This window comes from Rhinopithecus bieti, unplaced genomic scaffold (assembly GCF_001698545.2).
Source record: "Rhinopithecus bieti isolate Rb0 unplaced genomic scaffold, ASM169854v2 scaffold_22, whole genome shotgun sequence".
NCBI classification, from domain to species: Eukaryota; Metazoa; Chordata; class Mammalia; order Primates; family Cercopithecidae; genus Rhinopithecus; species Rhinopithecus bieti.
This window is the reverse complement of record NW_016803136.1, coordinates 32,732-56,727: the sequence shown is the minus strand read 5'-3', so window position 1 is coordinate 56,727 and position 23,996 is coordinate 32,732. Positions and strand designations below refer to the sequence as shown.

Below are 23,996 nucleotides of genomic sequence, written 5' to 3'. Positions count from 1 at the left end.
AAAAAAAAAAGCTTTTTCTGACGTCTCTCTCTCCCGCTTTCCACCCATCCTCCTCTTTTCTGTCTTTTATTCCTTTACTGTAATGAAAAAAAGGAAAGGCAGCTGAGGAGACCAGCAAAGCGCCAGCAAGCTTGAAGTCACGTAGACCTAGATTCTAACCCCAGCTCTGTTATTCTCTGTCCAGTGATACTGAGCAAGTCACTTAACCCCTCCAAGCCTCGGTTTCTCATTCATACCGTGGGATAAAAACATTTGCCTGACATAGCACACGACAGTAAGAGTGCATGAATGCAGAGTGGGTGGCTGTGTAGTGGGTGGCTAAGGGCTGACTCTGGGGTCAGACTGGGTTTGCAGCCTGTTCTGTGAGTTTCTAACAGGGTGGCCGTGGACAGTTTGTTGCCCCCTCTGTGCCTCCATGTCATCCCGAAGACCGTCACTTGTGGAGGTGCTATGAGGAGTGAATGTGGTGGCGTATTTAACACTTCACAGCAGTTCTTGGCACATAGCAGGAGCTTTATAAGGGGCAGTTATTAAAATGTGTATCAAAAGCACTGAGGAAAAAAAAGAGAGAAAGCAAAAAAGCATTTAGACTTTTTTTCTTTTTAGAGACAGGATCTTGCTCTGTCGCCCAAAGCCGGAGTGCAGCGGTGAGATCCTAACTCACTACGTGCTGGAACTCCTGGGCTCAAGCAATCCTCCCACCTCAGCCTCCCAAGTAGCTGGAACTGCAGGTGCAGCCACTGTGTCCAGGTAATGTTTAAAAAAAAATGTTTTGTAGAGACAGGATCTCACTATGTTGCCCAGGCTGGTCTGGAACTCCTGGCCTCTCAAAATCCTTTCATCCTGCCTTCCCAAAGCACTGGGATTACAGGCATGAGCCACCATGCCCAGCCTATTTAGAGTTTTTAGGAGGGATGGATATGTTCTAAAATTGGATTGTGCTGGTGGTTGCACAACTCTTTAAATTTACTAAAAATCATTAAATTGTGCACTTGAAATGGTTGAATTTTATGGTGTATAAATTATGCCTCCATAAAGCTGTTTTTTAAAAAGCACTTAGAGTTAGTGAAAAAGCAACTTGCAGAATAATATGCACACTATTGTTGTCATTTATGAAAAGTTTTAAACTATGTAAAACAATACTTCTCTAATACAAATATATGTAGTAAAAATATCAAATGCAGCCTGGAATGATATATGTAGATTTCATAATTATGCTTGCTCCCTGGGGTGGGGTTGAGACACAAGAAGGGAATTTTTATCTGTAATGTTTTATTGTATTTATATTTTTAAAAGACCAGGAAAGCACCATGTGCAATGGTGTCACGTAAAGTCACAATATAAAAAGGCAAAGCCAGGCACAATGGTGTGGCCCTGCGGTCTCAGCTACTCGGGAGGCTAAGGCAGGAGGATCGTTTGTGTCCAGGAGTTCAAGTCCCGTCTGGGCAATATAGCAAGTCTCCATCTCTAAAAAATAAATAATCATGGGGGCAGGGAGAGGTGCCTAATGGGAGAAACCCATGCTGGGGTGGGGAAGGCTGGCAGCTTCTTGCTTCGTGACTTGGGTGGTGATTATGCTGATGTCTCTTTGTAACTAATCATTTGAGGCAATTGTGTTTTATGCAGTTTTATGTGCTATCGTTCACAATCTTATGAGTTCAAAAATCTCAGGCTGGGAATGGTGGCTCCCACCTGTAATCCCAGCATTTTCGGAGGCTAACGGGGGAGGATGACTCTAGCCCAGTAGTTTGAGAGCAGCCTGGGCAACGTGGCGAAACCCTGTCTCTGCAAAAAAAAAAAAAAATACAAACAAATTAGCCGGTTGTGGTGGCATGTGCCTGTAGTCCCAGTTACTCAGGGGGCTGAGGTGGGAGGAACACTTGAGCCCAGGAGGTGGAGGCTGCAGTGAACCGTGATTGTGCCACTGCACTGCAGCCTGGGCGACAGAGCAACACTCTGACTCTTAAGGAAAAGCAAACCAAACCAAACCCTCCATAAAAAATGAAAGTGTTAGTTTGGGTGGATATGTTTTGGAATTTGTTATGTTATTTTCTACAATCTTGTGTAATAAAATTCAAAACAATGAAAACAAAATGATGGCCTGCCTTGCAGGTTGGGGTGGGGGCTGTGAGGTGTTTGGGATGACACACGGAAGTGCCTGGGGAAAGGGAGGGAGGCTTCCCCGCCCTCCTCAACTAGGGGAGCCCGAGATGTGGCTGCCTCCAATCCCCAGAGTAGCAACCTGCCCGCCCAGGCTCCCGGATGCCAGCAGAGGCTTGGCAAAGGGCCTCAGACAGCCTCCCTGATTTACGAGGCTCTCCACGTTCCCTCTGATGGATGGCCCTCCGCTCGCCCTCCCTCCTCCCTCTAAACGCTGCTGTATCCAAGGCCACAGGCCCAGAGTGGGAGCTGCACAGGCAGGGAGGAGCCGGGCTGGCCTCCCTCCTCCTCCCACCCAGCTGCCCCGTCACCCAGTGGTCTCCCCCGCAGCTGCCTCCCTTCCGCCTCCGTGAATTGAGTGCTTGTCCGCCACGAGCCAGGCACCCGGCTGGGTCTCTGCCTCCAGGGAGCCTTGCAGACCAGAAACGGCAGGACCGGAACACCGCTGCTTTCCACGTTCCCCAGGCCTCTCTAGGAGTTGGCCTCGAGTGAGACCTTCAGTGGGAATGAGCGCCCCGTGGGATGGTTTGGTGCCAGAATATTCCAAGAGGAGGCCCCGGCCAGTGCAAACGCCCTGAGGGACGGGGGACTGTGAGCCTGGGCAGGGGTGAAAGTGGGGAGGGTAGGACGAAAGCACTGAAATGGGTTCTTCCTGAGTACTAAGAACTTTCTACCAAGGCCCTGTGGGAGGGGATGAGCCACAGTCACCACTGGGGCTGTGGGAAGCCAGGTGGGGCAGGAACAGTCACCCCGCTGGCCGCACTGGGGTAGACTTGGAGCCCTGAGCTAGAACCCCAGAGGGAGCTGGGAGCCCTGGCCCTGCCTCATAGTTGGTCTATGACCTTGGACAGCTCAGGCCACCTCTCAGCCTCCGTTTCCACGTTCGCAAAGCTGGTGAAAGCTCTGCCGGAACCCCGGCTTCAGAATACTGGGCCCTACCCTGGGCCTGAAGCCTGGGCTCCCTGGGAATGGGTCCTGAGAATCTCCCACAGGGTCCTGAGGCAATCAGGTTGGACCCCATAGCTCAAGGGGCACAAAGATGGTGATCCTCCATGCAGGTCCTCAAGAAACTCAGCTCTGCCAGGGAGACACCCCTGAACAGTAATCACCAAGTGTGATAAGGCCCGTAAGGGTGGCACAGATGTGGCCATGCCAGGGGACCATCATGGGAAGCTCGTCTGCATTGGCTTCACGGAGGAAGCAACACCTGCGTAGTGTGTTGAGGGCAGCGTAGGAGTGTGCCCGGTGGTCAAGGGCGAATGAGGGTGCCCAGCAGGCAGGGCGGCCCGAGCAGAGGCGTGGTGGCTGGAGCTCACTGGTGTGTTTGGGCGCTGGGCTGTGGTGGGGGTGGGGAGATGGGGGTACTGAATGTGTTATACGGATGCTTCATCCCTGAGTCTTGGACTCAATGCAGACAGCAAAGGGCTCCCCGCACTGACCCATAAGGCAGGTGGAGCCCACAGCATTAGTGGCATCCAGGGGAGTGTGATAGGAGGGTGACCAGGTGCCAAGCCCAAGGGACAGGTGCAACAGGAGCCACTGGGCCTCCACCCTCTGCCCCGTAGGGCCCCTTCACACCAAGAGCTCCAGCCAGGCTCAACCACAAGCACCCTCCAGCCAGGCTCAACCACCCTCCTCCCCATGCCCGGCCTCAGCACGTGCTGTACCCCCTGCCCAGACCCCTTCCTCCTTCCTGCAGCTCTTTGCTGGGCGAACCTTTTCTCAGCCTTCAGGTTTCAGGGCTGGGGCCAACACAGTGCCTCAGTTCTTACCTCAGGGCAGAAGAGAGATAAGGGAGACAGCAGGTGGGGCTGCAGAGGCAGGGGCTGCCATGTGGTTAACCTGATGCAGACCCCTAGCCCTCTGAGGAAGGCTGGGCGTGAGCCTGAAGGCCAGGCCTTGCAGGGAGTCTGGGACCCCGGGTCATTGTCCTGTGGGTTCGAGGGAGCAGAGGACTGGCCTAGCACTGGCAGGTGCCACCAAGGATGGTAAACAAAACTCAGCTCAGCTCGCCCTCCCTACTCACCAGCGAAGAACTATGCTCTGCCACCTACAGCCTTAACATGTTGGCATGTCCGTCCCGGGGGCAGGGGAACAGGTGACTGTCACAGGCCAGGGGTAGGTGGCAATGGTCAAGGGTGTCACTTCTGGAGCCGGACTGCCAAGCCTCAGGCCAGCCTGCCTCTTTCTGGTTATGAGACCTTGGCCATTTGCTTAACCCTCACTGACTTAACACAGCCTATTCTACTGTAATAATTATGTGTTTATTTCAATGTGCCATCGAGAGACACAATCAGCACATCAATTCCCATCATAGATATTATTGTTAGAACAAAGCTCACCTGGGTATTTAAGGGATTTTTAAGTAAGTCTGTTTAAAGAAAAGTACTAAATAAATAATAGTGCAGGTTCCAGGTGGGAAGCTGATTTGTAAGTGATGAAAGTGAAGGTAATGCCAGCTGGGGTTTTCCTTGGACCCAATAGTCTTCGAACTGTTCCCCAGACCCTGGGAGCCCCAGAAGGTTCCAGGCAGGCAGAGATGCACAGACTGGGGGCTGGGAGACCAGGGAGCATGAGGAAGCTGCTCACCCCTGTGGACTAAGCGCTCCCCCCAGTGCAATTAAAATTTGTTTATTGTGAGCTTATTTTTTCCTGCTCTTTTTATTGTGGTAAAAGACATAACCTAAGATATATCATTCTAACCATTTTTCTTTTCTTTTCCTTTCTTTCTTTCTTTCTTTCTTTCTTTCTTTCTTTCTTTCTTTTTTTTTTTTTTTTTTTTTTGATAGGGTCTTGCTCTGTCACCCAGGCTGGTATACAATGGTGCAATAATGGCTCAATGCAGCCTCAATCTCCCTGGTTCAAGGGATCCTCCCACTTCCTCCCGAGTAGCTGGGACTACAGGTACATGCTACCATACCCCACTACTTTTTTAAAAAATGTTTTGTAGTGATGGAGTCTCACTGTGTTGCCCAGGTTGGTCTCGAATTCCTGGCCTCCTCCCACCTCGGCTTCCCAAAGTGCTGGGATTACAGGTGTGAGCCACTGTGCTTGGTCTTGTCTTTTTTCCTTTCTTTTCTTCCTTTTCTTTTCTTTTTTTCTTTCTTCTTTCTTTTTCTCTCTCTCTTCTTTCTTTCTTTTTCTTTTTTTCTCTCTCTCTTTCTTTCTTCTTCTTCTTTCCTTCTTTTCTTTGTTTTTGAGACAGGGTCTCACTGTGTTGCCCAGACTGGAGGGCAGTGCTGAGAATATGACTCACTGCAGCCTCCACCTCCTAGGCTCAAGCAATCCTCCTGCCTCAGCCTTCCGAGTAGCTGGGACCACAGGATGTGGGCCACTGCACCCGGCTAATTTTTAAAAAACATTTTGTAGAGACACAGTCTCACCATCTTTCTCAGGCTGGTCACAAACTCCTGGGGCTCAAGTGATCTTGCCTTGGCATCCGTAAGTGCTGGGATTATAGGTGTGACCCACTGTGCCAGGCCACTTCAACCTTTTTTTTTTTTTTTTTTTTTTTTTTGAGATGCGGTCTCGCTCCTGTTGCCCATGCTGGAGTGCGGTGGCATGATCTTGGCTCACTGCAACCTCCACCTCCCAGGTTCAAGCAATTCTCCTGCCTCCGCCTCCTGAGTAGCTGGGATTATAGGCGACCACCACCATGCCCGGCTCATTTTTGTATTTTTAGTAGAGACAGGGTTTCACCATGTTGGTCAGGCTGGTCGTAAACTCCTGACCTCAGGTGATCTGCCCACGTCGGCCTCCCGAAGTGCTGGGATTACAGGGGTGAGCCACCGTGCCCAGCCCATTTCAACAACTTTTAAGCATCCAGTTGAGTGGCATTAAGTACAATCACAATGTTGCACAACCATCACCACTATCCATTTCAGAACTCTCTCATCATCTCAAAAAGAAACTCTGCATCAATCAACTAAAAACCCCCTATTCTCCACTCCAAAACCTCTGGTAACCTCTGTTCTACTTTCTGTCTCTATGAATTTGCCTATTCTAGGGCTAATTTTTTCCAACGGGCTAATACACATACATGGTAAGAATTCACAGAGCAGAAAAGTTTCCCTGTCCCCTAGTGCTCTTCCCAGATGAACTGCAGTTGCCAGTTTCCTGTTCATTCTTTCAGAGATATTCTGTGCACATACAAATATGCATGTGTATACATATCCTTTCATTTGTTTACAAAGTGAATATGCTTTTTATGCCTCTTGCTTTTTTATTTAACAATAAATCTGAGAGATGAAAAGATATTTTGTACATCAGAATATCAATATATCTTCCATATCAGCACTCAAATCCTTGTTAATGGTTGTGCCGTATTCTATTGTACAGGTGAGGCATACTGTATTTAGCCAATCCCTTATTGATAGAAGCTCTTCAATTTTTAATTTGTTGCATTTATCTATTGATACTGCATGCCCACCCTTAGCAGCAGAAATGAAGTAGCACCTACTTAGCAAGGAGAACTAATTAAACATAAAAAACAAAACTATCAGACTAGCAAAAATTCAAGTCTGGCAATACCAAGTGTTGACAAGGACAGGGAGGAACTGGCACTGTTATAGATGGTTGGTGAGAGTGGCAATTGTTCTAACCAGTTTGGGGAGAAGCTAGGCACTCTCTAGTCAAAGCCAAAGGTATGCAGACCTTAGGCCCAGCAAATTTCCTATCCAAGAAACTCTCCCTGGCCAGCTGTGGTGGCTCATGCCTGTAATCACAGCACTTTGGGAGGCTGAGGTGGGAGGATCACTTGAGCTCAGGGGTTTCAGACCAGCCTGGGCAACATGGCAAAACCCTGTCTCTATAAAAATTATAAAAATTAGCCAGATGTGGTGGTGTGCGCCAGCAGTCCCAGCTGCTTGGGAGGCTGAGGTGGGAGGATCACCTGAGCCCAGGGAGCTTGAGGCTGTGCTGAGCTGAGATGGTACAACTGAACTTCAGCCTGGGCAACAGAGTGAGACCCAGTCTCAAAATAAATCCCATATATGGACCAGGAAACAGGAATAGCCATTGCAGCATGTTGATGATAGCCATGCATAGGAACCAACTTAAATGTTCAACAATAGGAGAAAAGAGAAATAAATTATGGTGTATTCACATAGTGGAATAGTAGACAGCAATAAAAACAAACTATAGCTAGATGCATCAACAGGAATAAACTTCACAAACAATCATAAGTCAAAAATGAGTTTAATAAGGTTACATGCAGTATGATGCCATTTTTACAAAGTTTTAAAGCATGCAAAACAATACCATATATTGTTTATAGGTACACACATTTGTAGTAAATGTAAAACTAAGTTCATGTAAGCCTGGGCAACATAGCAAGACCCATCTCTAAAAAAACAAAACATAAAAAAATTAGCTGGACATGGTGGTGCAGGTCTGTGGTTCTGGCCACTCAGGAGGCCGAGGTGGGAGGATCACTGGAGCCCAGGAGTTCAAGACTGCAGTGAGCCATGATCACTCCACTGCACTCCAGTCTGGGTAACAGAGCAAGGTCCAGTCTCTCAAAAAAAAAAAGTGGGCGAGGCACGGTGGTTCATGCCTGTAATCCCAGCACTTTGGGAGGCTGAGGTGAGCAGATCACCTAGGTCAGGAATTCAAGACCAGCCTGGCCAACATGGTGAAACCCCATCTCTACTAAAAATACAAAAACTATGCCCGCCAAACAAGGTGGCAGTCACCTGTAGTCCCAGCTACTCAGGAGGCTGAGGCAGGAGAATTGCTTGAACCTGGGAGGCAGAGGTTGCAGTGAGCCGAGATCATATCATTGTACTTCAGCCTGGGCAACAGAGTGAGACTCTGTCTCAAACAAACAAACAAACAAACAAACAGTGGAACACATTAGCATTGGAAGCTACCACTTGCATTGTTAATACCTTTGAATTGCATCCTCAATTCAAAGCTATTGGAGGGAACATCTGTGGCTGTTGTTCCTGGGTTTCCACCAGCCCTGGGCTGGTTAGAGTTTCTACCCATTCTAGTTCATGTATAACGCTGAGATGTTCACCCCAGTCATGAAGATGGCTCCAACAAAGACCCTGGGCTCTAGTGGCCCCCAGCCTGTGGAAGGAAGCTCGTCTGTGCTGTCACATAAGCCTCAGGCTCTGCCCCTCTTTCTCCCAGAGGTCATTTCTACAGCTTCCCCAGAGGATTCAGCATTATCCGTCTGTGACATCTAATCTCCTGCCTTAGGCAGCCTGATCCTGGGCTAAGTCTCTCATGGCCGGGGAGCCTCTCACCCGGCCTCTTTCAAATCCCACAGCGCAGACCTTGGCAGTGTGGAGGGAGAGAGCCTGGTTCTTCCACCCAGCCCTGGGCAGCCTTCTGGTGTCCCAGGATAGAAAAAAGACTCGCATTTCTTGCACCATTGACCCCATCACCGTGGCACCAGAGCATCTGACATCTGCAAAACATCATTAGGTAGGTGTTAACTTTTCCCCATTGGCAGGCCTGGTGCTCGTAAATGTACTGTGACGAGTGTAATGTGTTTATGAGAATGTGCATAATAAATTATCAGAAATAGGCTGCATTTTTAATATCATTTAATATATCAAGTTGGCCTCTCAGCAGCCACAAGCTATATTGCAAACGCTGAACTGACTTGCTGGCGTCAGCGCTCCACCGTGCTCTCCATGCCGAGGCCATAGTGTATGCGAAGAAGGAGGCAGGAGACCCCCATAGTGGTGGTTCCTACCTCCCTTCCTGACTTCCCCTCCGTCATCTGGAATCTAAAGAAAAAGGGGCTTCATTTATCCCTGGGCCCCTACAGAACGCAGCCTGGGGCCTGTTACAGGGTAGGTGCACAATAAATATTTGTGGCTTCATGAATAAATGAATGGACAAGAGACTTTGGAAGGCCCCTCTCCATCCACCAGCGACATTGTTTGGAATTCCTCCATCCAAGCGCCTCTGTTGGGTTAACCTTTGCTGTTAATACAAAGAATGTCCTATTAGCACAGCAGGACAAGAGCTCCTCGGGTAATCAGGGAAGGGTGGAAACATGTTAGGCCTGGGTCAGAGAGGGCCCTTCTTCTCCGGGCACATGGACACCAGCCAAGATGCCAACCAAGGAACATCCAGTTAAGTGCTGCACAGAGGGCATTTCCTCAAAAACACACATTACCTACTCTGAAGATCTGTTAGCTGGTCCTTCTCCACCAGGAAAGAGGTCAGAATACCCAAACAGGAGGATACCAGACTTCCCCAGTGTGGCTTTGCCAAACCTTTCTGGAAATTCCAACACCTGCCTTGGGTTAGGCACTCACTTCCCCAGCGAAGAATCACTAAATATTGAGAAATATCACTGATGGGCATATGTTACACATGTGAACAGCATAGAGGCAGCCCAGCAGGTTGAAAAATCACTGTTAAACCATTAGCACCCTCTAACCCAGAAAGTCTCAACCTTCATTGTGCACCAGAATCATCAGGGTACTTAAGATGCATCCTGAGTGTGCACACACATATTCTGAGTCAGTGGGTGTGATGTGGGGGCCTGGAATCTGCATTATTGATAGACATCCTGGGCTGGGCGTGGTGACTCATGCTTGTAATCTCAGCATTTTGAGAGACCAGGGCAGGCAAACTGTTTAAAGCCAGGAGTTTGAGACTAGCCTGGGTAACATGGGGAGACCCCGTCTCTACAAAAATTTTAAAAATTAGCTGGGGATAGTGGTGCATGCACGTGGACCCAGATACTTGGGAGGCTGAGTTGGGAAGATCACTTGAGCCTCAGGAGGTCGAGGCTGCAGTGAGCCATGATCTCACCACTGCACTCCCGCCTCAGTAACAAAGTAAATAGACACGCTAGTGCTACAGATACCTGGATCATTTTTGAAAGAACCCACTTAATCTCATTTGACAGGAGCCTTTGAGAGGGTCTGTGGGGAGTTAGGAGAAAGCTCAGAAGCTTGTTGGGAAAAGCAGGGGGCAGAGAGGCAAGGGCATGGGGCTCCTGAGGGCTGTGACCAAGGGCAGACTCTATCCACTTAGCTTTGCCAGAGGCTGATTCAGCTGCCCAGCTGCCCACCTCAGCATTGGGAATGGAAGGCGACGTGATTGATGGGGCTCTGGACATATCCAACAGCTTAGAGATGCCCACACATGCCACCAATGCCCAGCCTTGGTAAGTGAATCCACTTGTCACCTGGTCCTGGCAGCAGACAGGGAGCAGCCAACCGCATGTCACTGGTAGAGAAATCGAGCCAGGCACTGGGAGTGCAATGACAGTTTGCACCAGGAAGGTTTGCACCAGGGCGATTTGCACCAGGAAGGTTTGCACTGGGACGGTTTGCACCAGGAAGGCAGGAGCAGCAGAATCACAATTCCCTGAGCGCCAGTTGCACACTGGGCACTGTGTACCCATCCTCATCTTTAACTCACACAAGCTTGTTCTTATTCTCCCCTATTGCTGATGAGACCCAGGGCCTAAGTTAAACAACTTGCCCAAAGTCTGGCACGCTTAGGAGGAGGCACACCTGACTTTTGACTCTAAGTCTGCCTACTCCCTGACCTATGCTCTTTCTAGAAAGTAGACACCTGCCCAGATAACACCACTTCTATCCTTTGGGGAGGCCCCACCCCATTTCAGCTGGGCTCAGAGCTGGGCCGATTCAGACCTAGAGTGGATTTCAACTCTGCCACCTGCCAAAGGCTGGACCCCAACATGCCATGTGTTTCTCCAGTGGGCATCCTGGGGTTCCCTGGCTCCATGCTTAGAAGGCTGGGCCCTCCACCTGACTTCTTCCAAACCCTCCCCAAGAGCCAGCTCCTGCAGAGCCAAGAGCTGTAAGCTGATCCTCCAAAAACCAGACCCACAAGAGAAGAGGCCAGGAGGGAGCAGCCAGCTCTCAGTGAACACAGTCACAGGGCCTTGATGTTAAAAGGGCAAGTCTCAGGGATCAGGACATCCAGGTCTCATCCTCATTCTGCCTCTTGCTAGTCACTTGACCTCCCGCAGCCTCAGTCTCCCCAACTGGAAGATGATGACGACACCCTGTAGCTCCTTAGTAAAGGAATGATAAAATGACAGCTCAGTGTCTGTATTTTAATACCTGTGTTATTATATAATCATTTTGTGATGCAGCCACCTCTGGCACAGAAAAAGTCACTCTGTGCCTATTTAAGGATTAATCCCCTTAAGCATTCCTGAAAATGAGAACCCCTCTGTGCCAGGCTGCCCTTCCAGGCTCTTCTGTCCTTCCCTTGGCCTTTGGCTCTTGGAAGGCTGAATATTTCTCCCACCAGGACCTCAGACTATCTTTAGGGATCCCCCAGGCCAGTCATTACCACTGTAACCCCTGAGGCTCTTGGCCTCCTCCCCTCCTTCTCTTCCTCCTCCTTTTTTCCCCCTCCTTCCCCTCCTCCTCAGTTTGGGCTTTCCATGTCCAAGAAGCCTCAGGATGAGGCTTGGGAACAAGGTTTTACCTGTGTTTCCAACTCTGCTCTGAGCCTCTGAGCTCTGTAGTGGAGGGGACGAAAGGGAGAAGGGAGGGAAAGTAGAAGCATCAAAAATCAGGACACTGGGCTCTCATCGCAGCTCTGCCACCAGCCAGCAGTCACCCTGGGCACATCCTTGTGCCTGAGCGGTAATTTCCTCACCTGTGAAATGGGAACAGCAGGCCCTGCCTACATCCTGGGGTGGTTTAAGGAATCAATGAGATGACAGCTGTGAATGTTCTTGGCACAGTACAACATATGCCATGTGTTTCTCCAGTGTTTTCAAAGGCCGGTAGTGCCCGCCACCACCCAGTTCAGAACTCAATACAAAACATGAATTTCTCATCGCTTCTCACCATGAGTCTTGTCTTTCCAAATGAAGGGAGAAGGGAAAGCCAACTGAGCCCCTCTTATCTGTCATGTTCTGTGCTGGATGGGGCTTTGCCACAATGCTGTGCAGTGGGAAATAGCCTCACTTCATAGATGACCAAACTGAGGCTCAAAGAGGTCAAAGAGCCAGAACTGTGCAGCTGGAAGCCGTAGAGCAAGGTTCTGCCTCTCTTTACTCTGCTCCCCATCACTCTGCAAGGGTGACGGTGGGGGAACAAGAGCGGCTTGGAGCCCCTTATTCAGACTCAACAAAGGCACCCAGCTAAGAAGCTAAGTGTCTTACACGTCAGTGGAAACCAGAGGGTAAACAGGATTCCATTCATGCCCAGGGCTTTCCCGGAACACACCTGTCCAAGCAGCAGCAGTTCCCAACAGAGCTCTGGTCCGGAAAGCCAGACAACCAGGGCTGGGCCCACTGGGATTTGTTTAGTGATCTGACCATGTGGGAGGCCTAGAGTAGGAGTGTGGATGGGGGAAAGGTGCTGCCCAGCCTCATTGCATCACTCACCGCCCAGACCTTGCCCTCACCCGCTCCTGACCAGGCCCTGTCCAGGTTCTCAGCCACCCGCCGCGGTGGGTCCTTCAGACTACTCACTGACCAAGTGAAGGACTGACCCGAGGTTCAGAGTGCTGTGTTTATGTGACCTGAGAATATGTGTGTACAGACTGTGCCCGCAGTGTCCTTGCACAGTTGAGCATGTACACGTCCTGCCCGTGTGTAGGCAGCCTGTCCACACATGCCTAGGAGTGTGACTCCGTGTCCTGGTAGATGGGGAAGGAGAGAGGGAGTTGTGCCCAGGGTCCCCTGATTACATCTGTGGGTGCATGTTTGTGCGTCTTGTTAGGGGTGCTTGGGGGAAGCAAGATTCTGTCCTGGGTGCCCTTGATCATGTGTGTGTGTGTGTCCCCTACAGGTGTGAGCGAGTGGACGCTTCCACTACATGCCTGCACACTTGTGTGAGCACTTGCATTGTCCTTGCACACCTGCGTGTGTCCCATGAGAGCGAACGGAGCCCAGCATGTGCTGGCACCTGGAGGAACGTGTGAGTGTGCATTCTGCGGGTCCCTGTCCTGCTGGCTCCCCGCTTGTCCCGAGGGCCTGCGCGCGCGGGGTCCCAGGCAGGCGTGCCCTCCAGTGTGAGTGCGAGTGAGTGTGGCCCCACACGGCTCTCTCAACTCTGTGCTGCTGGCACAGCCCGCACACTCATCCTGCGTGGTTGCTGCTGTGTGACGCCAGCAGCTCACCCTGCTTTGTTAACAGCGGTGGTTGCTGGGCCGCCCCCTGCCTGCCAGCCTCTGGCGCACACTGGCGCTGGCGGTCGGTCGCAGAGGCCCCGCCGCGCCCCGCCGGGCCTGCTGAGCTGCCCCCGGGCCGGGGTCTCTCCGGGCCAGGCCGTGGCCAGGCGGTGCAGCGCTGCCTGTATGACCTCCCTCCCGCGGCGCGGGGAAAAGGCGACCATCTGCCTCCAGGAGCATGTGGTCATCGACATGTACCCCGGACCCATATCTCTGGCTACTTCCCGCGGTACCTCCCCCATGACGCCCCCGCTTGCCTGGTCACCTCCGACGTCGCCCGCGACGATGAGGAGGATGGGGACCATCTCTTCGGAGCCTAAGGATCCAGCCCAGGTCCCAGCCCTGCGCAGCCGCCCTCCAAGCCGCCAGAGTACGAGCTGGACGCCGAAGGCTACGAGAGGACGACTGCAGTAAGTTTCCAACTCGCCGACTTCCCGCCCCTCCACTGGCTCCTGCTTTGCTGTCCCTGGCTTCGGGGTGCCCTCGGTGCCCGGCCGCGGCGAGTGCCGGCCGCAGCAGCCCCTCCGACGGCGCCCGCGAGGACGACGAGGATGTGGACCAGCTCTTCGGAGCCTACGGCTCCAGCCCGGGCCCCAGCCCGGGTCCCAGCCCCGCGCGGCCGCCCGCCAAGCCCCCGGAGGACGAGCCGGACGCCGACGGCTACGAGTCGGACGACTGCAGTAAGTTTCCAACTCGCCGACTTCGCGCCCCCTCTCCTGGCTCGGGCTTGGCGCCCCCAGGCCTCGCGGGTCCCCTCGGCCGGTCCCCCGCGCGTGGTCGCGCTCTCCCTCGGCTCACACCCCCGCCGCGGGGTTGCGGGCCCCTCGCGCGCTCCGTGCACTCTCCGCGCCCAGCCCACCCGCCTCGAGCCCTCCCTGACCCAGACCGGAGAGGAGGGAAGTTTGGGGCACCCCTGGGGTGTCCCATTTCCGGGGCCGGGTTCCCAGGAGCCGGCGCCGCGCCCCCTCCCTGCCAGCCCGCCCTCCCCAAGCTCCGGCGCGGGCGGCTGCTTTTGTTCCCGGGAAGGGCGGAGCTGTGTCCCGGGGAGACACCAGTTGCTGCCGGCCTCGCGCTTGCTCCCCGCTCGCCAGCCGCTCCGGGAGGGCCTCGCGGCCGAGGGTCGGGGTTGGGGCGGGCTGAGGAGGGGCCCGAGGCTGGGAGCGGCCCGGCCTCCCGCGTGGGCCCGGCGGCCCGCAGAGCGCAGCGGCTTTGCTGCGCGGGCAGAGGACCAGGAGGACCGCGGGGCCGCTTGTCCTTTGGAAAAACCTTGGCGGTTCCTCCTCCAGTGTCCATGGACCCCGCCGCGGCGCTGGCCAGGGCCGCGCACCTGCGCCCACCTGTTACGCCCACGGCCCCCGGGCAGAAAGGGCCTCCCAGCCCGCTTCCCCTCCTCCTGGACTGAGCCCTGAGCCCCGGGGAGTAGGCAAGCACCGGAGTCCCGGGACCGAGGCCCGGCCGGTGGGCGCTCCTGGCGCCGTTTCCCATCCGCCGGGCCGGACAGGCTGGGAAACCGAGGCCGGAAGAGGTCGCAGTCCAGTGAGGAACCGGTTTGCGCGGGGTGGGGATGGGATGTGAGAACCCCCTCCTAGCCCAGCTGTGGCTCCCGACTTGCCACTGAGACCTGGAAAACCAGCATCAAATCCCAGCCCTTCCCCGGTTGTGGCCCGGGCAGGAGTCCTGCTCTAGCTTCTCCAGGGCTGGGACTGCCCCTCCCCTGCACAGCAGGGGTGTCTGCGCCTGGCTTGGGCACTCACCAGGGCCTGTGAGCTGCGGGCCTGGAGCTTCCCAAGCATCAAATGTGCCAGCAGAAGCTGAAGGTGGGGATTACCAGTGCCCCCGGGGCGGAGATCTCCCCCATCGCTCCACCTGGGGAGGCCCATCAGCAGTGGCCGGTTAGAGCAGGGCCCCTGTAGGGAAACTGCCTGCCAGGCAATTTCTCGAGGCTTGGACCACGGCCCTCGGGCCAGCGCCTGGCATATGAAGGCCCTGCCCTGGGGTGTGGGGGCTGGGGAGCCGTCTTGTCCCTCCACTTTCCTGCCAGGTTGGGGAAATTGGGTCGGAAGAGAATTTTGCCCTCAGGGCTGTGCCCTAGATCCACCCCCTCCCCTCTGCTCCTGGCACCCTGTGTAAAGCTCACCCTGGGCTTGCTGAGCCTCTGGGCAGGCCCTAAGTGGGACCCAAGTCACTCGTTTGGCTGCCCTGAATCCAAAGCCTCCGCCAGAAGAAGGGATGGGAAACTTGTTCCCATTTCCTTCATCACTGCCACTGCACCAAGGAAGTAAGAGGGGAGGGCAGAGCTTCAGGCCACCCTCCTGGTTCCACAGAGGGCCCTCTGGATAGCGAATGGCCAAGAGACTTTTTTTTTTTTTTTTTGTCTCTGAACCCACAAAGCAAGGAGGGGACCAGGAAGCTTGAAACTCAGGCCAGCCGGCCGCATGTCCAATTCATCAACTCAGCAGCACTTCATGGAGCATGTCCTGGCAGCAATGCTGGGTCCCTGGCCTCAGATACATGGCATGCAGGGGCCAGACTCACATGGGGTCAGCAGTGCAGGGCAGAGCTGGATGCAGCTTTGCCAGCTTGAACTGTGGGCTGGCCACACCCGTATTACCAGGACACGCCAAAGAAATGCTGAAAACGTGCTCAGAGGAGCTAAGGAGGACGGTGTGCCACCGAGCCAGGGCCTGCTTGGGCTCCTGTCGCCCCCTTCAAGGGGTACCCCCCCAGGCTTGGATCCTATGGGAGGCTGAGCAAATATCCTAGGCACAGGAGCCTAGAAATCTTGGCTCTTGTCCGTGGTGGGGGAACAGGTTCTGGGGTGGGACTGCCTTCCACCCAGTACCCCAGGCCGTGCCCCCCTCTGGGCTCTGACAACCAGATCCCTAGAATAAGCCTAAGTGATTCAAGCCAGATGGTTCATTATGGCTTTAGCCAGGGTTATGCTATTTGCTGCCCTAATTATTGGATTATCTCTGTTCTGACAAAAAGAAATGAGGGCGGTTGCTCTGTTGTCCAAGGCAGAGAGTGAAGTGCTGTTTATTTACTCAGCCTTTTCTCCTGGCTCTTTAAAGCCCTTCCTTTATTAAGTCATGTCAAAGCACAAGCACACAACTCACATGTTCCCAGCAGATCTCGCAGAGGGGCGATGACAGGGAGGAAAGGCAGTGAATGTACTAATGAGCAGGACCTGGTGTCCGCCCTGCCAGTTCTCCTAGGATGGCCTCTGTGGCGTGCTGCCCTCCAGGTGGGCCGTGGGCCCCACACACCACACGCTGCCCCTACCTGAGTTGCTCTCCTGCCTGGCCCTCACCTGTGGAAGCCCAGTTCATTCTTCAAAGCTGTAATCACTAGAGTGCTGTGGGTTGCAAGTGACAGAAAACCAACTCAGAGTGGCTTAAACAATGAGAACAGCTGAGGTCTTGCCACACCAGGGTGCACCAATGTGTCAGCACCTCAGCACCGTCAGGGGTGATGGTTCTGTCCATCTTTGCACGTGGCTGGCGCTTTTCCTTGTAGACCAAAAATCAAGGCCCATTTCCTATTCCAAAGGGTGTCTGGGTGAGGAAGGTTCAGGTGCAAACCGAGGTCAGAATGACACTGTCAGTCTCCATCAGCAAAGCAGGACCCTCAAGTCCAAGGTGGCTGCTGCAGGCCCAGGCATCACACGTAACAAGAAGGTCCTTGATTGGGTAAGGACTGATTCCTTTTCTCATGTCTCAGTTTAGGAGCAAGGAAACCTCTCCCAGAAGTCCCCAGGAGACCTGTCCTTGTGTCTTGTTGGCCAGAATTGCATCCTGTGCCCATGTTAAACCTGCCCTGTGTGGTTCACCCGGGACCAGGTCAGGACTGATGCCCATGCAGGTCTGGAGCAAGGACAAAATGTTGGGTCCACCGCAAAGGCTCTCCTTGTCAGGGGGCATATTCCAGCCCCCACCGGCTGTGGTGCCCCTTCCTTTGAGCCCAGAACCTCTTTGGCCCCAGTCGTGTTCTACCTGGACCTGTGATGTTTTTAATGCACTCAATGTTACAGCACCGACTATGTGGCAGGCTCTGTGTTATGCACATGTAACATACAAGAATGCTGAGAGGCAATCTCTGAGCTGAGGGTATTCATCAAAACCAAGACAAACAGGTGACCCCGCAGCGAGGGTCAGGGAAGCAGGAACCTAAATGGGAAGCTCTGGCTTGCAGAGGTCACTCACAGAGAGGGCTCAACTGTAAGACTGGGAGGAGGGAGGAGGCGGGCTGGCAGAGGGAAAAGAGGAAAGGGAGGTGCTCCTGGCAGAGGGACAGCTGTGTACACAGGTCCTGAAGTGTCAGAATCTCAGCCCAGTGTAGGCAAAACAATAGAACCAGTGGCTCAAAGAAGCGGAAGAGACCTGTGAGGAGGCCAAAGCAGTCATATCACAGAAGGTCTTAAAGGCCACACCAAGGAGGTTGAACTAAGTCCAGGAGTTGATGGAGAACCTTCCAACAATTTAAAGCAGATGATGAAGATGTTTATAAAAATCTTAACACTCATCTCTAAGCTCCTGGGAAGCAGGGATGACGGCTCATTTCTCTCTATCCTCCCTGCAGTGCCAGCCTGGCTCAGTGGCTCAGTTTCCCCAACTATAAAATGCTTTCAACACAAGCTCGATGGTTTTCTATGGTTCTTGCCACAGATTTTTTTTTTTTTTTAACTATTTGAGAGCCTGATATTTTTCTTCCAAAAAAAAAAGGAAATCAGGGTAGATTTCCTATTCCCAAGGGTGTCAGGAAAGTCCAGGCACAAACCAAGGTTATGGTGATGCTGTCAGTCTCCATCAGCCAAGCAGGGAGGTGTTCGGCCTTCGAGGAGCCAACAGGGGCTTGAGTTTGATTTTCTCTGAATTAGCCCCATTAAAGCTCTATCATTATCGACAAGCGGGTGACAACTCTCAAAGGCCCATTAGTGACCAACCCTCATTATTTTTCGGAAGACGTGAACTTCAGTGAGGTCATGTGATTTGCGCGCTCCAAGGGCAGGGCGCTGTGGCTCACAGAGAAGCACCTTCTCCTGCCCTTAGGGCCCTCGTCACTCCCGGCACAAGCCCGCGGCGCTTTTCCAACGCAGAGGGCTCTGCAGGGTGGCGAAGCGGCTGAGCCCTCACCCTCCTTTGCCAAGAGCAACTCTGCTTTTCTCTCTTTTTGTTTCTTAGTTGCATCCTCCTAAGATTTCAGATAAACAAAGTGGCAAAAAAAACACAACAAAAAAAAAACCCAAAAAAAAACCTTTTTGGACCAGGGCAGAGTGGCCCGTGCCTATAATCCCAGCACTTTGGGAGGTGGAGGCGGGAGGATTGCTTGAGCCCAGGAGTTCAAGACTAGCCTGAGCAACATCGTGAGACCCCCCCCAACACACACACCACTGTCACCACTGTCCCGCTCCCACCACCACCACCACCGTGTTGCCCCCCCTTCCCCAACACACACCCACTGTCCCCCCTCCGCCCCCACCAGCGACCACCCCACCCCCACACACTGTCCCCCCCACACCCACCCACTGTGCCCTCCCCTCCACACACCCCACTGTCCCCCTCCCCCTCCCGTACACCATACCACTGTCCCCCCTGCCCCACACACCACACCCACTGTCCCCCGCTCCCCCACCACACACCACCACTGGTCCCCCCACACCACACCCACTGGTCCCCCCCCACACACACCACGTGTCCCCCCACACACACCACTGTTTACCCCCCCCACGATACCACTGTCCCTCCCCCACCAACACACCACTGTCCCCCCCTCCCTCCCCAACATACCACTGGTCCCCCTCCCCCCCCACACACACCCACTGTCCCTCCCCACCACACCACCACTGTCCCCCCCACACACCCACTGTCCCCGCCCCACACCACACACCCACTGTCCCCCCTCTCCCCACCACACACCACTGTCCCCTCCTCCCCACACATACCATGTCCCCCTCCCTCCCCACACACACCACTGTCCCTCCCCCTCACCCACACACAACTGTCCCCCCTCCCCTCCCACACACACCCCTGTCCCCACAACAACCACTGTCCCCAACACAACGACACTGTACCCCCTCCCCCCACACAACTGTCCCCCCCACACACACCACTGTCTGCTACGTAAATTTTTTTTTTTTTTTTTTTTTTTTTTTTTTTTTTTTTTTTTTTTGAACGTAGTTCCTCTGTCACCCAACTGGAGTGCACTGGCCAGATCTCGCTCACTGCAAGCTCCGCCTCCGGGTTCACCCATTCTCTGCTCAGCCTCCCAGTAGCTGGGATACAGGCGCCGCACCTCACCCGGCTAGTTTTTTGTATTCTTTTAGTAGGACGGGGTTTCACCGTGTTAGCCCAGGATAGGCTCGATCTCCTTGACCTTTGTGATCCGCCCGCCTCAGCTCCCAAAGTGCTGGGATTACAGGCTTGAGCCACCGCGCCCGGCCTCTACGTAAATATTTTTTAAACTAGCTGGGCATGGTGGTGGGCACCTGTAGTCCCAGCTACTTGGGAGGCTGAGGTGAGAGGATTGTTTGAGCCTGGGAGGCTGAACTGTGATTGCGCCGCTGCACTCCAGCCTGGGCAACAGAACAAGACCCTGTCTCAGGAAAAAAAAAAAAAAAAAAAACAACTTCTTGGGAGCCACTAGGCTTCCAGGGAGAAACTATCATGTTTGTTATGGAACATGATGGAAGTGAAGAGGCCTAGATTCTGTGCCCTGGTCTGCTGGGCCGTGCTGAGCAGCTCACCTGCCCTCTCTGAGCCTCATTTCTCTGAAGGGAAATGAAGTTGGGCCATGTGCTCCCTAAGAGAGCTTCACTAGCCTCTGAAAATTGTGACCGAGCTTCTATTTATAAACTTATCATTTCTTACCTTCCAGTGGAGTTCAAAGAAATTCATCAGTGCCTTCCTGGTGACACACTGGGCGTGCTGTTCCTTCCCAGGAGGTGGTGACAGGTGTCAGTTTTCCCCCCCGAGCAGATGGAGCAGGTCGCTGCCCTCCTTAGACAGGGGTTTCTATAGAGCCAGTGCAGGGGCTCCTCCCCTCCAGGAGCTGGGTGTTCCCGGGGAGCAGACAGCCACTCTGTCTTCTGGCTGTCCTTCTCCGGGGTTGGGAAACAGGCAGCAATCAGACGGTGCATTTCCACAAGTGAGGGTCACACCAGATCCAAGCTCCTGGGAGCACCTGGAGGGCAGGTGGGCTTGAATGGACCAGCCACGTGTGTCTGCATCTGTTTGTTGGTCTCAGAGGTGTGGCCAAGGCATGGTCCCATTGCTCAGGAGGGTGAATCATTGGGGGAACGCACCCCAGGTAGGCCTGACCTGAACGGCAGATCGATTGACTGTCACGTAAAGCCAACAGCTTTGGAGAATATTGTTACAAAAGCACAGATTGGTGTGTCTTGGGCTGTGGCTGTGTTCATTGCTGCAGGAGCGGCGGGACATACCTACCTTCCAGCAGCCTCACCTGCTTGGTGTGTAGATGGCAGCGAGCATGCCAGCTACAGCTATTGCTGAGGCACACATACCCTTCTCAGGAGAACATGCCCCAGGCTTCACTCAAGACCTAGTGTTTATTGATTTTTTTGAGACAGGATCTTGCTCTGTCACCCAAGTCGGATGCAGTGGCACAGTCACTCTCACTGTTGCCTCAACCTCCTGGGCTCAAGGGGGTCCTCTCACCTCCGCCTCCTGAGTAGCTGGGACCACAGGCATGCGCCACCATGCCTGGCTATTTTTGTATTTTTTGTAGAGGTGGGTGTTGCCATGTTGGCCAGGCCGGTCTTAAACTCCTGGCCTCAAGTGATCCACCCGCCTCAGCCTCCCAAACTGCTGGGATGACGGGCATGAGCACCGCGCCAGCCACCAAGATCTGTTGGCTCTTAGTTTGCGCATAGTTCTAACAAGTATCATCACCTGGTTTCTTGGGAGAAACAATTACTGAACAGGTGAGAGAGCTGTTTGTACTACCACAGACAAGTAATCTAATAGGAGTTTCAGGCTGATGTCAAAGAAAGAGGCAGAAAAATAAAACCGAAAAGAGGACCACCCGGGACCCTCTGGTTGGTTCATGTCCCTGTTCGCATCTGGACTATGACTGACATTCGGAAGAGTAATCGTAGCCATAGCAGTGACTGAGGTTATTCAGAAAAGCTTAAGTGACCATTTGTATATTCTGTTCCCAAAGGCAGGGAGGGAAATGATCCAGTCAAGGACGGTTTCATTCCAGAATGGGTCTCACAGAAGCCAGTACTGTTAGCTGGAGAACCCACCAGAGGGATCTGCTTCTTCTGTAATGATCTACTGATCCCCTCCTATACCCCAGGCACACTGTGTGCTGTGAGGTGGATACCACTGTTGTCTCCATTTTACAGATGAGTAAACTGAGGCATAAAGACGTTAGATAAGCTGGTCACACAGCAGGGAAGTGCATGCTGGGATTTGAACCCAGGAGACTGATGTCAGAGGGCAGGTCTTGCACCCCACACTGCTGCAAACACAGACATGTGCCTGATCCATGTTAGAAGGGGGTGATCTGGACAAATGCCACTCCCATCACCAGCTCACAATAAAGGACACTCCACACCAATGGCCTTTCATTAGCCAATTTCCCTGCAGACCCAAGAAACTTTATTATGCCTGGCTGGGCCCAGCACTCACCCAGAGATCTGCAAATTTGTTCTATAAAGGGCCGGACAGTAAATATTTTCAGCTGTGCAGGCCATATGGTCTGCTTCTGAAGCAGGAAAGCAGCCGCAGACGAGATGTAAATGATGGGCCCAGTCAGGTGTGGCCATAATTGGATCTAGATCCATGTTGGGAGCATAGCTCAGAGCCTGAAGAATACAGTCTTTCAAGTTTGGCCTTCCCTTATCCCAGGATCACACCAGTCGTTAAGCCCGCACCTGCTGGTTGGCCTGTGGTTGGAATCATCACCTCCCCCAGCCCCACTGTACCGTTGGCCAACTCCTACTCATCCCTCATGGCTCAGGTGAAACATCACCTCCTCCAGGAAGCCTTCCCTGATGGTCCCAATTCACATTGGCTCCCCGTGGCTCCTGGCTCACCAGACTCTACTGCAGCAAATTCTTTCCTTTTGTTCCTCCCCTTAAGCTGTGCTTTCCTTGGGGTAGGGACTCTGCCTCACAGATGTCCATCCCCTAGAGTCTGGCATATTGTAAACACTTGGTAAATAATGAATGAATGTGACACCAGTTGACCACCCCTGCAGCCTGGGAGCAGACTCTGGGCTTCTGAGGCCATCTGTGAATGTGCATCTTGCTGTCTGGGGATTGCCCCCAAGCTCTGCCCCCTACCATCACCTCGGCCTTCATGCTGGGAGCCGCTTCTGCATGGAAAGCCACAGCTGCTGTGAGTGATTGCCCCCGGGGAGGGAGGCAGCTGCACCCAATTATGGTTGCACCCTCCCCCCCGGCTGTAGGGAGTTATCACTGCCATTGAGAGACTTGGGGGCAGCAGTAGGAGGACCCAGCTGACTCCTCACAGCCTGCTCGGGGTCCCCAAGGGGCCCGAGAGGCAGAGGAGCCGCAGTCCTGTGTATTGGCCAGGGCCTGCCTCTCTCCAAGCCTCGTCTCTTCTGCCTTCTCATGTGATCCTTGTGACATCTCACAGGGGAGGGAAACTGAGGCACGGGGCCCAGACTGGCAGTTGCACCAGTAGGGCAGGAACTCGTTTGACTGGGTGCCCAGCTCAGGCGGGCTGCACACTGGGCCAGACGGGACTGGCGTGACCCACCCGACCTCTCTGGGTCTCAGCCCCTCCTCTGGAAAGTGGGGAGAATATTGTAACTTCCCAGGGTTGGGTGGGACTGGGAGGACGGGTGAGGGGCTGGCATACAGCCAGTGCTCCGTTGGTGGCAGCCACCATGGAACAGTGGCACCTGCCCAGGCCAGGCCCATCCGGCCTCACGGGGACAAGTGACGCTTCTCCAAGACGTGGCCAGGGTGGGACCTGTGCGCTCCTCTGTCCGCAGCTGCCCTGGGCACGCTGGACTTCAGCCTGCTGTACGACCAGGAGAACAACGCCCTCCACTGCACCATCACCAAGGCCAAGGTAGGCCCCGCCGGCCTGCCCCCAAAGTCCCTGCCCCGGGGTCCGCAAGAGAGGGCCTAGGTCAGGGAGGCCAGACCACACCACCCGCCAGGTTCCTGTCCAGGCTTTTGGATGTCTGAGCTGTGTGGGGTGTGGGCCAGGAAGGAATTCTTGTTTAAACCTTCGTGAATACCCAACTCCAAGAAACGCCCTGGACAGTCCGGCATTGAGGGGAGCAAAGAAACAGCCGAGAATGGGAAGATGGAGGCCTGGACGGAGGCCTCCGGAGCCTGGGGAGGGGTGGCTGAGAGGGACAGAGAGGGACAGGGTGCTGTCTGTCCTGCAGGCCAAGGGAGGGTGGGTTGGGTGCTGGTGCCTCCAGGCCTCCCAGACGCCCGAGGAGTGGGGACGCCACTGTGCACCCTGGAAGCCGAGCCACTGGAGGAGGCTGACACCATTCGAGGCAGGGTGTCCAGGGCCTGAGCCCAGAGGCCCTCCGATCCTCACTACGTGGGCTGGGGTTGTAGGTGTGTGTGGACCCCTCTGCAGCCTGGCCCGGCCCCTGGTGCTCCCCTCTGGCTCTGCCACTCGAGCCAGCATGTGTCAGTTCCATGTTCTCACCTGTCCTGTTCCCTTGCCCCTCACCCCATTGCT

The 23,996-nt window shown here is 53.9% G+C and overlaps 1 protein-coding gene across 1 annotated transcript in view; it reads left to right on the top strand.

Annotated features, from left to right (window-relative positions):
- Window positions 1-23,996, top strand: part of DOC2B (double C2 domain beta) — a 54,967-nt gene that overhangs the window by 6,901 nt on the left and 24,070 nt on the right. The window contains exons 2-5 of the mRNA XM_017861967.1: window positions 8,435-8,592; window positions 10,165-13,706; window positions 13,783-13,976; window positions 23,284-23,363. Of these exons, the coding sequence (XP_017717456.1) occupies window positions 13,423-13,706; window positions 13,783-13,976; window positions 23,284-23,363 (558 nt within the window). The 5' untranslated portion in view covers window positions 8,435-8,592; window positions 10,165-13,422. The remainder of the gene's footprint in view (window positions 1-8,434; window positions 8,593-10,164; window positions 13,707-13,782; window positions 13,977-23,283; window positions 23,364-23,996) is intronic.